The sequence below is a fragment of the Maylandia zebra genome, linkage group LG16 (assembly GCF_041146795.1).
Source record: "Maylandia zebra isolate NMK-2024a linkage group LG16, Mzebra_GT3a, whole genome shotgun sequence".
In the NCBI taxonomy this organism is placed as follows: Eukaryota; Metazoa; Chordata; class Actinopteri; order Cichliformes; family Cichlidae; genus Maylandia; species Maylandia zebra.
Genome location: NC_135182.1, coordinates 1801117 through 1817500, shown reverse-complemented (window position 1 = coordinate 1817500; position 16384 = coordinate 1801117). Strand labels below are relative to the sequence as shown.

Sequence of the window (16384 nt, the reverse complement as noted above, 5' to 3'; positions counted from 1 at the left end):
CCTGGGAGCTGATGTCCTGCTTCATAAAAACAGCATTATGATGGAGTGGAAACAGGCATTCCAGGATTTCCCTCTAAGTTCCCTGGATTTGTCAAACATGCAAGAACTTTCTGTGGAATTTCAGGGCACTGGCACGTCAAATGTATTTTTATTTTATTTATGATCTCCTCAGTCAGCCGTCCACACTCGACTTGTAACAGGAGCAATAAGTTAACATCAGCAGTTTTACGCCTCTGGCTCTGTCCTCACAGATGCATTCATGCACAGTATGTTGTAGTGTGTATATGTATGTATCACCCACATTTTGCCACCATTAGATAAGAAACACAAAACTGATATATTATTATTATTACTATTTTGGACAAATCTGTTTTTTAAGTAGCAACATTTTACTTCTGTTTGCCAGTTTTCAGCTGTACCAACAACAAAGACTTGATTTTTATTTGAACTCACACACAAAGCCCAAACACAGTTGTTTCTTTTAAACTAAGAGCTGTCAGTGAAGTTTTACTACTGTGGATTACAGGATAAGAGACGTTTGGACACAGAGGGACCAGTAAATCGTTTCAAACCCGAGCCATCAACAAGTCTAAGCTGTTGAGACAACCCTTCTGTTCAACCCGTCGCACTAAATTGTTCATATCTACACGCACATGCATTTACACTCGAACCAGCAACTGGGCAAAAAGTGCCTTTCCTTAAACTGCTTCTTATAACAACAAAAGGAACAACAATCAGAAGAGCTGAAGCATTTTTTCTTCTTTTCTTTCCTGTATATGCAGACATCCCAGGTTCTGTTGTCTGCGTAATGAATATAAAACTGTGTCGTGTGTTAATTAAATGGCATCCTGCGCTCTCATTGGGAGTTACTTCAGTTGCTCCTCTCCAAACTGAAAAAAGTGTCAATCTGAACCACTTCAGGTTACCTGAGGTAAGTTTTCTCATCAGTGCTTGAAGTTGCCAAATGTAATTAACTTTCTTTGATCTGTGATCACTGCGTGGGTTCAAATGACCTCCTATATGGACACACCTTTAATCAGAAGTTTGGCAACGTTCCTGTCTTAGGTGTCATGTGTTTGTCCTTGTTCTGTGAAGGGTCAGTTTTCCCTTGTCCTTTTTATTCTCAACTCTCTCCCCACAAATTATATTGTGAATGTAATGTACGTCTTTATGTCTGCTTCTATGTGGTTTAAGAGCCATTATTTCAATGTTTATTAATGATTCCTCCTATTAGAACATCACCAAATGATCAAAGTGCCACAGGGACTCGTTGCACAGCTTGAGGAACAATAACTATGATACAAATATTTTTTCTTTTGCCTGTCCCGTTTGGATCTTTAGCCATCAGAATTGTCTCTGTTCCTCTCTCTCTCTTCCTTTCTGTTCCTCTCTCTCCCTCTTTGTGCTGACAATCATCAAATATCCGCATCCTCAGGACCTTCTATCGCTGTGCCACTGAGAGCATCCTCACTGGATGCATCACCACCTGGTATGGCAACAGCACCGCTTACAACTGCAAAGCTCTCCAGCGAGTAGTGCGGTGCTCTGAACGGATAATTGGAGGTGAGCTTCCCTCCCTCCAAGACATCTACAGGAAGCGCTGCCTGAGGAAAGCGGGGAGGATCATCAAGGACTCCAGTCACCCCAGCCATAAACTGTTCAGACTGCTTCCATCAGGAAGGAGGTTCTGCAGCATCCGGTCCCGTACCAGCAGACTGAGAGACAGCTTCTTCCACCAGGCCATCAGACTGCTGAACACTTCATAGACACCTCAGCTTCACTACTGGAACTTTAACATTATGCACTCCACACTGTATATAAATGCCACTGTTTTGCACATATTCAACTCTGTATATTTTTATATATTTTATTTATTGTTTACTCTATTTAATTTGTAAAATATGTGTACACACACACACACACACACACACACACACACACACACACAGAAAAATATTTAGTATACACATCCAGTAATGCATATACTATTATATATTGTACATATATTTATTAGTTTCAGATGTAGCCATTCTTGTATTTTGCTTGTTTACATTATTGTATTTTGCACAACTCTGTTGCTTGTGAAGCTCGCACACAAGAATTTCACTCACATGTGCTGTACCAATGTACCTGCACATGTGATGTGACAATAAAAGTGATTTGATTTGATTTGATTTGAAATATACAATTGAAACCAGATATTTACAAACTCTTCAGATAAAAACACTTTTTTAATTGTAACATCAAATCAGACTAAATGTTTATTTTTTTTAGGTTGATAAATATAAAAACATATTTGTTAAAGAGCATATGGGAGAAGGACGCAACCCATAACGGCAATGCTCAGTGGCTAGTGGATCTGAGGGCAGACCACAGCGACCTCCCTGAACAGGGTCCAGTAACCATTACAGTGGCAGATATCCAAGAAAGGGTCTCCAGTATGAAGAGTTGGACAGCACCAGGGCCCGACATGGTTCATGACTACTGGCTGAAGAAGCTGACTGCACTCCACGAGCGTCTGGCAGCACAAATGAACCAGCTGCTAGTTAACGAGAGACACCCGGAATGGCTAACCGAAGGTCAGACGGTCCTGATCCCCAAAGACCCCCAGAAGGGACCGGTCCCATCCAACTACCGACCAATAACCTGCCTCAGTACTACATGGAAGCTCCTGTCAGGCATCATATCGGCTAAGATGAACAGGCACATGGGTCAATACATGAGCGGGACACAGAAAGGAATTGGCAAGAATACCAGAGGCGCAAAACACCAGCTACTGGTAGACAGAACAATCAGCCGAGACTGCAAGACCAGACTGACCAACCTGTGCACTGCCTGGATTGATTACAAGAAGGCCTATGACTCAATGCCCCACAGCTGGATACTGGAATGCCTAGAACTATATAAGATCAACAGGACCCTGAGAGCCTTCATCAGGAACTCAATGGGGATGTGGCGTACAACACTAGAGGCCAACTCCAAGCCCATAGCACAAGTCACCATCAAGTGCGGGATCTACCAAGGAGATGCTCTGTCCCCACTGCTGTTCTGCATAGGCCTGAACCCCCTCAGTGAGATAATTGACAAGACTGGCTACGGATACCGACTACGGAACGGAGCAGTTGTCAGCCACCTCCTGTACATGGATGACATCAAGCTGTATGCCAAGAGTGAACGAGACATCGATTCACTGATCCACACTACCAGGCTATACAGCAATGACATTGGAATGTCATTCGGACTGGAGAAGTGTAGTCGGATGGTAACAAAGAGAGGGAAGGTAGTCAGAACTGAGGGGATTGAACTACCAGAAGGCAACATTGCAGACATAGAGGACAGTTACAAGTACTTGGGGATCCCGCAGGCGAATGGGAACCATGAAGAGGCCGCTAGAAAAGCTGCAACCACCAAGTACCTGCAGAGGGTCAGGCAAGTCCTGAGGAGTCAGCTGAATGGTAAGAACAAGATCCGGGCCATCAACACCTACGCCCTGCCCGTGATCAGGTACCCTGCTGGGGTAATAGGCTGGCCAAAGGAGGAGATAGAAGCCACTGACATAAAGACAAGAAAGCTCCTGACCATGCATGGAGGGTTTCACCCCAAGTCCAGCACCCTGAGGCTGTACGCTAAGCGGAAGGAAGGGGGCCGGGGACTGGTGAGTGTCAGCACCACAGTCCAGGATGAGACAACGAACATCCAAGAATACATCACGAAGATGGCCCCAACTGACTGAGTGCTCAGTGAATACCTCAGGCAGCAGAAACCCAAGAAAGAGGAGGGAGACGAGGAACCATCAAGGAAGGACAGGCCCCTGCATGGTATGTACCACCGGCAGATAGAGGAGGTGGCTGATATCCAGAAATCCTACCAGTGGCTGGACAAAGCTGGACTGAAAGACGGCACAGAGGCACTTTTGGGGCGACCGTGGCTCAGGGGGTTGGGAATCGCATCTGTAACCGGAAGGTCGCCGGTTCGATCCCTGGGCTCTCTGTCCTGGTCGTTGTGTCCTTGGGCAAGACACTTTACCCTACTGCCTACTGGTATATAAAATAGAAGCTCTGTCTCTCTTTATTCTGACGTTTAACTAATTCAAAAGATATTTCAATATTTATTTAACCAAAACAAAACAAGTTTACTCTAAATTGATGTTTAATAGTAAAAAATGTTTTTATGTTTTCTCCCTAAAGTGTAAATATCTGGTTTAAACTGTGAATATACTGCTCTGTATAGAAATTCCTCTTGTTTTGCATAGAAATATACTGAACAACATACAAAGCATTATATATGCTTTGTATGTTTTTCTCTCTCTCCCTCTCTTTCTTTCATTCTTCCTCCCTGTCCTATCCCCCAGTCATGTCTGTCCCGGCTGTAACAACCGAAAATCAAATCAAATAAATACATAATTATAATAAAGGTCAATCAAATGGACCAATATGGCAAGGCCATGATGATCCACTTGGTAAAGTAAAGCCGCTTGGCATCTTTCTTCCATCTAACCAGATGACAGCAACGTCACTTTATTTTTTCCTTTTTTGCTTTTAAATAGCTCAAAACTCAAATATTCATTCAAATTAAAAAATTACCAACTTTGCGTTTAAAAAATTTTAAACACACAGAATGAAAGAAATGTTGGACACTAGAAAGAGCACAAAAATGACAAAACACAACAGATGAACACTGACCACTGAAATCAGGTCATGTGCAGTTAACAAGATACTGCAGAGACTGACGGACCGTTTTATTCCCAGTGACAGAAGCAGAACAGAAAAGCTACAAATGGAACCAACGCAGAAATAATGTTTCTTATTTTTGTTTCAAATGTAACAAATCTTTATTCAGCTGAGAGAATCTTTTGCTATTATTAGTTTTATCATAGTAATCTGATTATTTTTTCCTGCTTTACATGTTTTTAAGTTTTCAGCTTATTAAGTCAAGAATATAACTATTGATTATAAGCCTGGCTCTGCTGGAGGTTTCTTCCTGTTAAAAAGACGTTTTTCCTTCCCACTGTCGCCAAAGTGCTTGTTCAGAGGGAGTGGCCTGATTGTTGGGGGTTCTCTTTATTATTGTAGCTCTGTACCTCACAATATAAAGCACCATGACGTGACTGTTGATGTAAATTGGCTATATAAATACAATTGAATTGAACTGAACAAGGAGAAAACAGAATGACAAACTGAATAACACTGTCAACTTTATGTCGCAGGTTTATCAGAGAAACTAAGAATTTTCTCCAAGCATGACATCCAAGTACATCGACCTCTGACATCCCATAGACTAAACTCCCAAACACACATTAAACAACATAGGATGAGTGCTTCTGTGACCTCTGTAGAGGAGAAACCAAACAGCCACTCCACAAATGTATGGTACAACTTAGAAGAGCCACAGGACAAATCTCTGCTCTGCACTGGACAAATCCGACTCTCTGAAGAATGCCAATGTTTAAATGCATGAAAAAAGAAAAAAAGACCCCCAACTTATAGCAGCTTTCTACAGTCAAATACATTCTGGATTTAGGCCGTCTGTCTGTAGGCTATAGAACTTTCTATTTTCTATACTGATATTATAGAAACGATGTTAACAGCCTGTCAGTGGCTTTTAGCAGCTCTGTTCTAGTCTGTCAGTCATGATAACAGCTTCCTTTCTCTGACACTCACACACACACTCACACACTCACATTCTCACACTCACACACTCACACACACACTGACAAAGGCAAATACCTGCTCACACAATCTATTAGCTGGCACTACTAATCAGCTTGTAACACACTCACACACACACACACACACTCACACACACACACACTCACACACACACTCACATACACACACACTCACATACACACACACTCACACACTCACTCACACACACACACACTCACACACACACTCACACACACACACACTCACACACACACACACTCACACACACACTCACACACACACACTCACACACTCACATACATGTCTATAAAATGTCTCTGTGATTGATTACAGTCCAAACGGATGCTCATTACACTAACACTTACACACATGCACACACCATATGGCTGCAGCTGTCCAAAGACTAGAAAGCTTTTAAAGGAGGGAGGAGACAAAAGGAGAAGGGGGAGGAGAGGAAATCCTTTCTTTGTATTTATCTATTTAACACCCCCTCTCTCCCTCTTTCTCTCCCTGTCTCCCCTTCTTCCTCTCACCCTTTGCTTTGCTTGTCCCCTGGTGAGTAATAAGAGCTAATCCAGTTAAGCTGCATCTCCTTCCCCTCTCTCTGTTTCTGACTGTCTGTCCAACACACACACACACACACACACACACACACACACACACACACACACACACACACACACACACACACACACACTTCATTTTCACACCCATCTGCCACTGTACTTGACACTGGGTGTGCGAGTGGAAGACAATGAGAGATGGAGGAAGGAGGGAATCCCTAACTCTCTCCTCAGGAGCGTCTTATTGTTCCCAATGAAAGTGGCATACACCCCACCCCCACCCTGACACACACACACTCTTCAATAATAGATATGTAGCTCCTCCTCCCAGGTTTCCTCACCATGACTCAGGACTGAGGTCTCACTTAAAGAAACAGGACACTCCACTTGCTATAAATCTCAAAGAAAATAAATTGTTGGCATAAGATCAATAAGGAAAACACAACAAAGGTCAATATGTCAGTGCTATTGTTACAGTTCAGCACAAGCTCAAGGGAAGGCTTGCATTATGGTGAAAAAGGAAGTCAGGGGTCTACTCAGGGTTCCCACAGTGCAATGAGTCAGTCATTAACAATCAGTGGAACTAGATTTCATGTCTTTGAGATGCTTGCAGTGAGCCAAATGATGAGCTACTGTGGCTCAAACTGCCAAAAAGCTGGTTATGATAGAAAGGTGTCCAAATACATGGTGCATCAAATTTTGCTGTGTATGGGGCTGCATAGACGCAGACTAGTCAGGCTGCCCACGCTGAGCCCTGTTCACCGCTGTAAGATCCTCCATTAGACACAGGTATCCAAACTGGCTCAAGAAGGGGTGGAATAAGGTGGCCTGTCTGATGAATCACGCTTTCTTTACATCACGTGGATGCAAGGGTGTGTGCCTGGAGTGTAGCTGCAGAATACCTAGCACAGAGACAAGCTGTCGAGCAGTGTAATGTTTTGGGCAATGCTCTACCATCAATTTGGATGTGACATTTCATGGGAATGGTATTCCCTGATGGATACCAACAGGATAATGTTCCCTGCCACAAAGCAAAAATAGTTCAGGAATGGTTGAAGGTGTGACCTGGCAGTGAAATTCCCCTGATCTTAATCCAGTTGAGCAGCTGTGGGATGTGCTGGACACACAAGCTCATCCTAGACAAGGCTTTTGTCCCGTCTTCCTTCTCTCACCCCAACCAATCACAGCAGATGGCCCCGCCCCTCCCTGAGCCTGGTTCTGCTGGAGGTTTCTTCCTGTTAAAAGGGAGTTTTTCCTTCCCACTGTCACCAAAGTGCTGCTCATAGGGGGTCATATGATTGTGGGGTTTTTCTCTGTATCTATTATTGTAGGGTCTACCTTACAATATAAAAGCACCTTGAGGCGACTGTTGTTGTGATTCAATGTATAAATAACATTGAATTGAACTGAATCCTTGGATGTTGGGTGTGGTTGTACCCGTAACACTCCAAAGACAGGAAGCAGAATATCTGTACTGAGGATGATGAGGGAATAAAGTAAACGACTCCTGCCACTTAGGGAAATCTTCTAAAGGAGAGGAAGTTAGAATAGAATAGAATAGAATAGAATAGAATAGAATAGAATAGAATAGAATAGAATAGAATTATCCTTTATTGTCCCTCACTGGGGACATTCAGGTGTTCCAGCAGTGACAGGCAGATGGAGCATGCAGATTCACCCAAAAGTAAAGACTAGAAAATTAAAAACAATAAAATAAGAGACTGTGCAGGGGACAATTACAGCATAAGAAACATTTATTAAAAAGAGCAAAGAGCATCCTTGCTCCTTTGTGCACCGAGGATGCAGCAGTGTGTCACTGAAGGAGCTTCATGTGTGGGCTGGGAGACATCGTCCATGACTGATGCTATGTTTGTTCTTCTGTCTTCTTCCACCTGCAGTGGGTCGACGGGGCATCCCAGAGCTGGCCTTCCTGATGAGTCTGCTCTGACCTTTCTTGTAAAGAGCATCAGTGTTGTAAGTTAAGGAGATTTTGGATCTCAAGCCCGTCATGTTCTGGCAATTGCGAGGTACACTCATCATAAGTTGATGAGAGGATGACCAGAGTGTGCTGAGGTGCATGAGATACTTTGCTGTTAATGGTGCCAAATAACACGCTGGGATTATTCTTCTCAAGATTGTTAAGATAAGAAGATCTAGCCTCTTTCTCTTTCTCACTGTAGGAATGGATGAGTCCTTTACAATATTTTCAATGGACAACCAAACGTGTGATCTTCCATAATCGTTCTGCTCTTCGACACTGAAGATATTTAAGAAGGGTGAACAAGAAACAACAGAGCAATGGCTAATTTTGTCCTTATTTGTCCTTTCCATAGATCAGGACAAGTACTACTATCAGAAGAAGATGGAAAATGAACGGAAGAAAAAACTCAGTAAAGTCAGAACTGATTTAAACAGCAGCCCTGACATCAGGCTGTCAAACACTGAGCATAAACTCTGACCCCTCTCAAAGTGCTTATAGTCAAGGTTCACCTGGCTCGAAGCTTCATTCACCCATGTAATGCATCTGTATCACACACACACACACACACACACACACACACACACACACACACACACACACACACACACACACACACACACACACACACACAGTGTCTTTTCATTCTTAAATTTGTTACGGATCAAAAACATCTATTATAACTATTACGATGTTACACCTTAACGTTAGCCCTTTAACTATCAGCTTTAGCTCACTGGGTGAGCAGGCGCCCACGTGCCACATGGCCAGCAGGGTGGCAGGTTTGAGTCTGACCCACGGACAATTTGTTGTCCAATAAAGGCAAAATGCCAAAAAAGAGTATTTTAAAAAATAAACGAGCTGATTAGTGGTCTGATATTATTAAGGTAGTTGCTAGTAATAATACCACAGCATAAAAGCCTGAAATAGACAGCATCAGTTATGCCCATCTATAATGTTAAACAGTTTGTAGTGTCTATAATTTTCTTGGCGTGGTTTATTATGCCTTGGTGGCGGCTCCACAGTTATCACTGATGATATCACTGTTAGGTAAAGGCTGCTTGCAACAAGTGGAAATGATCATGACGCACAAACTGTGAAGTGTGTCTATTAAAACAAAGAAACTTCCCGTTTCCTGGCATTACACACAATTCTGTGTGTACACTTCCAGCTCAACACTGAAAGGAACCATCTTGGTGCCGAGCAATTGTGCTAAAATGAATAATTTACTGAGATGCTCTCAAGGAGCAGACCAGTAAACTGGCAGAATCACACTGGAAGAGCTGAGGGAACCGTGTGGCTGTGAGGTGACAAAGCTAACCGCTGCTACATTATGCTATCTGTGATCTTACTGAAATTTCCAAGTGAACTTTGTTTGGAGCAGCTGCCACCCTTTATCGTTTCTAAACGTCTCCATGGCTACAGACAGATTAGCTGAGAAAATTAACTCTAATTACCTTCTCATGCATACAAGTGCTCGCTCGACTCCTCGCTTCTGGAATATGAGGAGCATAGTGGGAATGGGTCTGGTGTGAATAGGTAGAGTGTGTCAGCATGAAGAAGCAGACTTGACATAAAAACTGTCATTCAGCAAGAATGTTGTGCTGCTGCTTTTAACAACGTAGCTACAGAAGCTGGTCTTCATGTGCTTCATGTGTTTGTAAAACAAAGAGCAGAATGACGTCACAAGTTCTGCTGTTATGTTAATAAATACATACAAAGTTGCTATTATTCTGGTAGCATAGCAACAGTAGCAGCTATTGAGAGACAGCTGGCGTCAGATATCTGATAAACACTCAGACACTGCTCTCTGATTGCATGTGTGTAGGTATGAATGCATCTGTGTTACTTCCTGTTTCCGTCTGATAATTGAGCATCCTATTTATAAACTGCTGATTAGCATAACATTCCACTGTACTGTACGGCTGTGCCTTAGAGTGTTAAAGATTCTTAATTCTTCATAATATTCTTTTCTTTTTGTCCAGATACAAAGTTTAAGTCTCACAAAAACTATTTTCAAGCTATTTTCATATATAACATTTTTCTCTGTAAAAGCCAATGAATAGAAAAGCACCACAACACAACAGTGGACCGAGCTAGAAGCGGCATGGAACGGTAGTAGAAGTATGGCATGGTGGAAATAACCATGAGACAATGAAGAGTTAAATAGAAAATTAAACACACAGGACAAATAATCAGCAATGAAGCAAAGCAGAAGAAGCTGAGACCCACATGGAACAGGTAGAGGGGCTGAAGAGGGCCAAGCAACACAACCTTACTGATATAGTCAAGAAGAAACAGCACGTGTATTTTTGGAGCAGAGGAGGGGAGGTGGGAAACTTGGTGCTACAGTTCATTGAGACTTTCTTGAGCACTGAGCTCCAGCTACCACAGGACCCTGACCTAAAAATAAAATACCTCATGGTTTGTCCCCAGTAAACAAACCATGACCCAGTGCTCCCCCAAGAACAGTGTTAACCTTCAAGAGCTTACAGCCAAACACATGGTTCTGAAAGCAGCTTGGAATAAGGAGAAGATTCACGTGGGCAACTTCAGTCACGACTGCAAATCCCAAACTGTAGAAGACAGCAGAGAACACTCTGGTATAGAGAGAGCATTAAAGGAGGATCTGTTTCCAAATGCTGTGGAAAAATATGCACCGGTGCGCAGGAAGCATGCAAAGACGTGGGGTCCAGGTCAAGGAGCCACCGACGACTGCGCAAACAGAGAAGACCTCGAACGGCCACTTTGACTTCCTCTTCTCTTAACTTTGACGTGTTTAAGGAAACATGAGGCAGGAAAAGTAGGACTGTCGACAGCTTGCATAGGCTCGTCACAGCTGTCAGAAAGTGACAGACAATCTTGGTCCTTCATTGACGAGCATGTTTCATTTTGGAGGCATGCTTTAGAAAAAAACTCCACTTGTTACTTAACTGAGTTCACTCAGAGTAAAGGGCCGCTCGTTTATGTAACGATTCATCCGAATAACATAAATAAAGGAGGCCTAATATTAGTATCCGAAACAACAAATTAGCTATAAAGGAAATCAAAGGTGGCATTAGGGAGAGTGAAATGGACAATATGTCCAAGTCTTGTGTGGGATACAGACAAAGCCACTAAGAGAAAAGAGCCTACACAGGAAGGTGAGGAGAGCAAAATATGACAAGCTGGTGAAAACATTAAGCAAAGTCACGAAAAAAAAGAGAAATTTAAAACAAATACTGGATTTTGAAACTGAGATTTGCAAAACAAACCTAGAAATCTGATCAAGATCCCAACGCAGACCAACAAGTAAGATTAGAGATGCTTTATTTAATCCATGAACCACAGGAAGTCGAATAAACCTTCAAAGATTATTCTGAAACATTATGAAGACAGCATTAAACACTTGTTACGTCCATCAGACCTCCCATCGATAGGATAGAAACAAAACAAAGGACCGATTATTATTATTGCCTCATTATGAGGAAAGAAGAGCTCCAGAATCCCAGTTCTGCCCATTAACTTTACACCCTACAAGGTTATCAGACCAGTGAAGTGAATCTAAATCAATACGATGGCCGGGTATCCTAATCACCCAAAAACTGAACTGAAATAAACTTCAAGTGAGTAAACAGAAATAAGCAGGAACTCTGTCATTGTTTACAGGGAGGAGATGATGTCTCGGTTCCTTTGGGCAGGAGGCAGACCTGGGGTCACATTTAACACACAGTGGGTTAGCTTTGCCTAATTTCACAGTTTATTATTATTCTGCCTAAATGAGACACGTGGCCTGCTGATGCTCTCCAGAGTATACGACTAGATGGAACGATAAGAAACTACATTTGGGAAAGGCTCAACCTCACACAAGATTAAAACCTGTGAGACCCCAAAGAGAGTCAGAGTGATTGGCACGTAGGAGACACAGCAATCATCAGATCATTACAAATGATGGACAGAATCACCTAATCTGCCTCCTTATTACACTGCACGGGAAAACTATTAGCTACGACCCGGCACAGGTAGAGACGGCGTGGGCGGACGTCAGGCGCTCTCACCTGCTTTGGTCATTTACAAAACTACAAAGACTCCGGGACAATGTTCTCTTAGAGGATGTATTTAGCTTCATATGTACTAGTACACATGCTTCATGGAAAAATGGCTTCATTCCTTGAGAACTCATCTTTGTCACAAACACAGACACACACAGTACAACCGGCAGCGAAATGCTTTTTCCAACCAGATACAAGAAAAGACTAAAGTTAAAAATCACATTTAAAACCTGTGAACGGTCAAAACAGTCATGAGTATTTTATTAAAGTACATTATTTTGTTATTAGCAGCGTGTACAGTGATGTGTAGAGATATGAGTTCAGCCTAGGTTGCTACTATGACATGCTCCATTTTCTCCTCTCTGTTTTGTTTCCGTCCCAAAGGAAAAATAATAAAACTGTCAATAAGTAACAGAAATGAGCCACTTTTCACATTTTGCTAATAATTTTGATGATCTCTAAATAGGAAGAGTTGCTAACTGGACTAATTATCTCCATAATTATATTTCCTGTGTGGTTCGTGACACATAATAGTACAATTATATTACAATTATTATTATACAATGTATAGAAACAGAAATACCCAATGGTGCTTCGGTGGTAATATCAGACCTTATATTTGGTCTTTAACTGAATGATGTTAACGTGAGAGCAGATGAATGTGTAATCTGACGTCAGTATTAATGTTTGCAAACAAAGCAGTCGTGTTTGTGCTGTTGCAGTTATCCCTGTGACAAGCTGTGCGCCCTGCAGCTCAGCCTGCGTACGACAGGCTCCAGCCGCCCTGCAACCCTGAGGTGTGCGTGTAACCGTTACACTGTCGGGAACGGATGGACGAGTGCAGATGCAGCAAAGCCTCACATCACATCAGTGCAGCCGCACTTCTAATCTTTATAACAACACAAGCACTTACACTGTTTGTAATATGACTGGAAACTGTGTTGAACTTTCCCACTGGTGGATAATCATTCTCACTGTGGAGTGGTTTGGAAGCGACCGCACGAGCCCTCCCTGACTGATGGGCAGCTGTTGCACACCCTCTTAGTAAACTTTTATTTTTGTTTCCATTTTTGTTCAATAACAGCAGGATGTAATATGTCACTTGTTGTAAGAACTGGTCGTGTCAGGTGATTTTATTAAGTCTTGATACATAAAAACAGAATTTATTGAGGGTTTGTTTCATACTGTTCCCTCATTCAATAAACTAAACAAAGAAAAGCTGTAGAATCACCGTGAGGCTCACATGTCTGACAGCAGACTGAATCCAGCCCCCAACACGAAGCCATCATGGATGCAAAGGACATTTTAGACACGCGCCAGGTTTAAAGGATAATTTCTTGTTTTTTAGAGACAGAAACATGATGTACGAGCAGTTTACTGGTAGAATAAGAAGTGGAACTGGATTTAGAAATGAAGTGGAACAGCGCCATCTCTGATTTCGTCCTTGTCAGTCTAACAGTCTAACACCTACAGGACAAGGATCTTCACAACTGTTCAGACACAGAGATGCAGTTTAGCCCAAATACTTGTTTTTTATTGCTCACAAAAGAAAGGATGACTACGCTCTGATGTTTAAATAGTAAAAGCTAAATGAGTATCTAAGCAGTTTTAACTTTGTTGAGAAGTTAAACTGAGAAACCAATTTTTTAATTTTTCCCAAACTATTCCAGAAACGAGCCAATAAGGATCAGCGAGAGAGCCTCAACATCACGAAGAAGAAGGTTGTTCTGGCTCTGCCTGTGACCGTTTACACTTCACAACACAACATGCTGTATTATAGAAACAGGGATTTGAATCCAACACTGACAAAACACCAGGGCATCAGAAACAGCAGCTACTCAGTTTGTCAGCGTTCAAGCATCCAGAGTCCCAAACTCCTAAATTACACAATAAACTGTTTTAGTGCTTTTAGATTTTTACATCAGCCTCTTGTGTCGCCATGTGAGAAATGACATGTCGTGCTGTACAGCGGTGTCCTCCGTGGCTATGATGACTATGGATAATACAGAAAGCGGCACAGCACTATGCCTCTGGGGGCTCCGGTGCTCAGAGGGAGGATGGAGGATATGTACTTGCTCAGCCTGACAGTCTGAGGGCAGATGGTGAGAAAATCTAATATCCAGTGATGTATGGAGGGGGTCAGCCAGGAGTTTCGTTGGCATGCTGAACTGTAAACGAGCGCTCTGACATACGTGTTGTCTCTGTAAATAAGGCCAGTGTTGCCGCACAGCTGGCATCTTTACATGACTTGTTCTCTTGGTACCAAAACTGGTGTTCATTGAGTGCACCCCAGCATGTGTCACATCCCAGTGTGGGAAACTGTGTCACACACCTGAAGCCACACAGTACTGTGCAAAAGTCTCAGCCAGCCCTCAGTTTACTTCCAAGACTTTCATTTTATAAAGTGGTCTGGAGCAATTATTGTCCGGGCTTTATGGATGTCTTTCAAACGTTTTCTTCGGACAGTCGCTCACAAAAATCCCATAATTGATTCCCATTTCTTTAATTGAATCTATAAAATATTCCAAAGATAACCCAGTTTGACAAGCACAAACTGCACACCAGGCAGATAAAAAAGGAAACAATAATGGTTGTTTCCTTCCTGTGCACTTCTAAAACAATCAGCTGAATTTAGTCCAGGTGCAGGAGAAGGAAAACTGTGGAGCGATACAGCTTTTCAGGAGCAGACATGAGCATTGGTTGGATTTCTATTGCATTAAAGGACAGGAGCACTATAGTAAATGCAATCTGCATCCAGGATGGAAACAACTGCATCATACTGCTAACAGAAGTTCAGCTCTTTGTGAGATTCTCCACAAACAGCATGCTAAGCGCCTTGTTGTGATTTGTTTGGTATAAAACTGAGTTCATGCAAAGCTAGCCAAGAAATTCAGAGTGATGAAAGCTGAGTTAATGGCCCAAACCCAGCAACCAGCACCTGAACTTTAACAGGTAACAAACGCAGCCTCCGTCAACAAGTCATTCTTTAGGAAAAGAAACAAGAAGAAAAGACTGCCACGGCAGCAGATCTCATGAAGGTTTAAATCCAGCGTGTTCGGCGTACAACAGCAAGTGTCTAACAACTAACTGTAAAACATGGTGGAGGGCTTGGAGCTGCAGTTCAGCCAGTGGTGTTGGAGATCTTGTCAAAGCTGAGCAGAGATCAGGATCAGGATCCACTATGTAATAATCAGAGGTGGCCATGGCGCTCTGCTAATATCTGCTTCAGCCTTTAGCGTCATAAAAGATACCAGAAATGATCTGCTGTCTGCTTTTGTAATGATCTTAAAACGCTTTGGAAGTATAATGTAATGACCCCGTAATGAGCTGTCTCCATGATGACAGCATGTGCTTGCAGACCAGTTATTTGGACTCAGTCATCTTGTGCCTTCTGTCCATGTATCAGCACAAACACACAGTCTTCTCCCACAAGCTGGACATTTTTCCTGAGCCTTTCAGCTGCTGATCTGATGTGATCCCACCATGATTCTTCCTTCTTTTGTAGACCCACAGCATCAGCTAACACACGCACGGAAATCAACACGACACTGTAGATCCGCGTAAAAGCCTCAAACAGCGCAACGTTTCTGCTTATTTGAAGCAGAATGTTTGCAGCTGCCTCCCATCTGCTAGTGCAGCTTCCAGCTGATTTTCTGCACATTTCTGCTCTCGCTCTCTTGCTTTCGTGCGCTTGCTCGGGCGGCTCTGGCTCAAATTGATCTCGGGTGTGATGCTTTTGTCTTAGATTTGGAGAGATCAGCTCCGATTCCTACCTGTTTTGTAGAAGGCATCAGTGTCGGGGTCGCTGGGCGCCTCCTCGGCCGCTTCTGCTGGGTTCATACCGGAATCCGTTTTACTATCCAGTGACAAAGAAAGACGGGAATAAAGCCCACCGCTCGGGAAAGATCCTCGCGTCTTTATTCCTCACATGTCCTTCGCTTAGCTCGCTCTCCCTCCATCACCCGATGTGGTTTGCTTTCTTTTTGTCGCCCTCTCGGTTTGTTTGGTGTTCAGGGTAGGCTTCGTTTCTCTCTATTGTTCCCGGTCCAACCTCCCTCTCTGCTTCTGTCCGCCAGGGTCTCTCTGCCTCCCTCCCTCTCCCCGTACGTCCCCTCCCTCCCTCCCTCTGTCTCTCCAGTTCAG

The 16384-nt window shown here is 42.9% G+C and overlaps 1 protein-coding gene across 1 annotated transcript in view; it reads right to left on the bottom strand.

Annotated features, from left to right (window-relative positions):
- kalrna (kalirin RhoGEF kinase a) overlaps positions 1-16309 on the bottom strand; it is a 147866-nt gene extending 131557 nt beyond the window's left edge. Inside the window, exon 1 of the mRNA XM_076875398.1 lies at positions 16015-16309. Coding sequence (XP_076731513.1) covers positions 16015-16081 — 67 coding nt within the window. The 5' untranslated portion in view covers positions 16082-16309. The remainder of the gene's footprint in view (positions 1-16014) is intronic.
- Between the last annotated feature and the right edge of the window lie 75 nt (positions 16310-16384).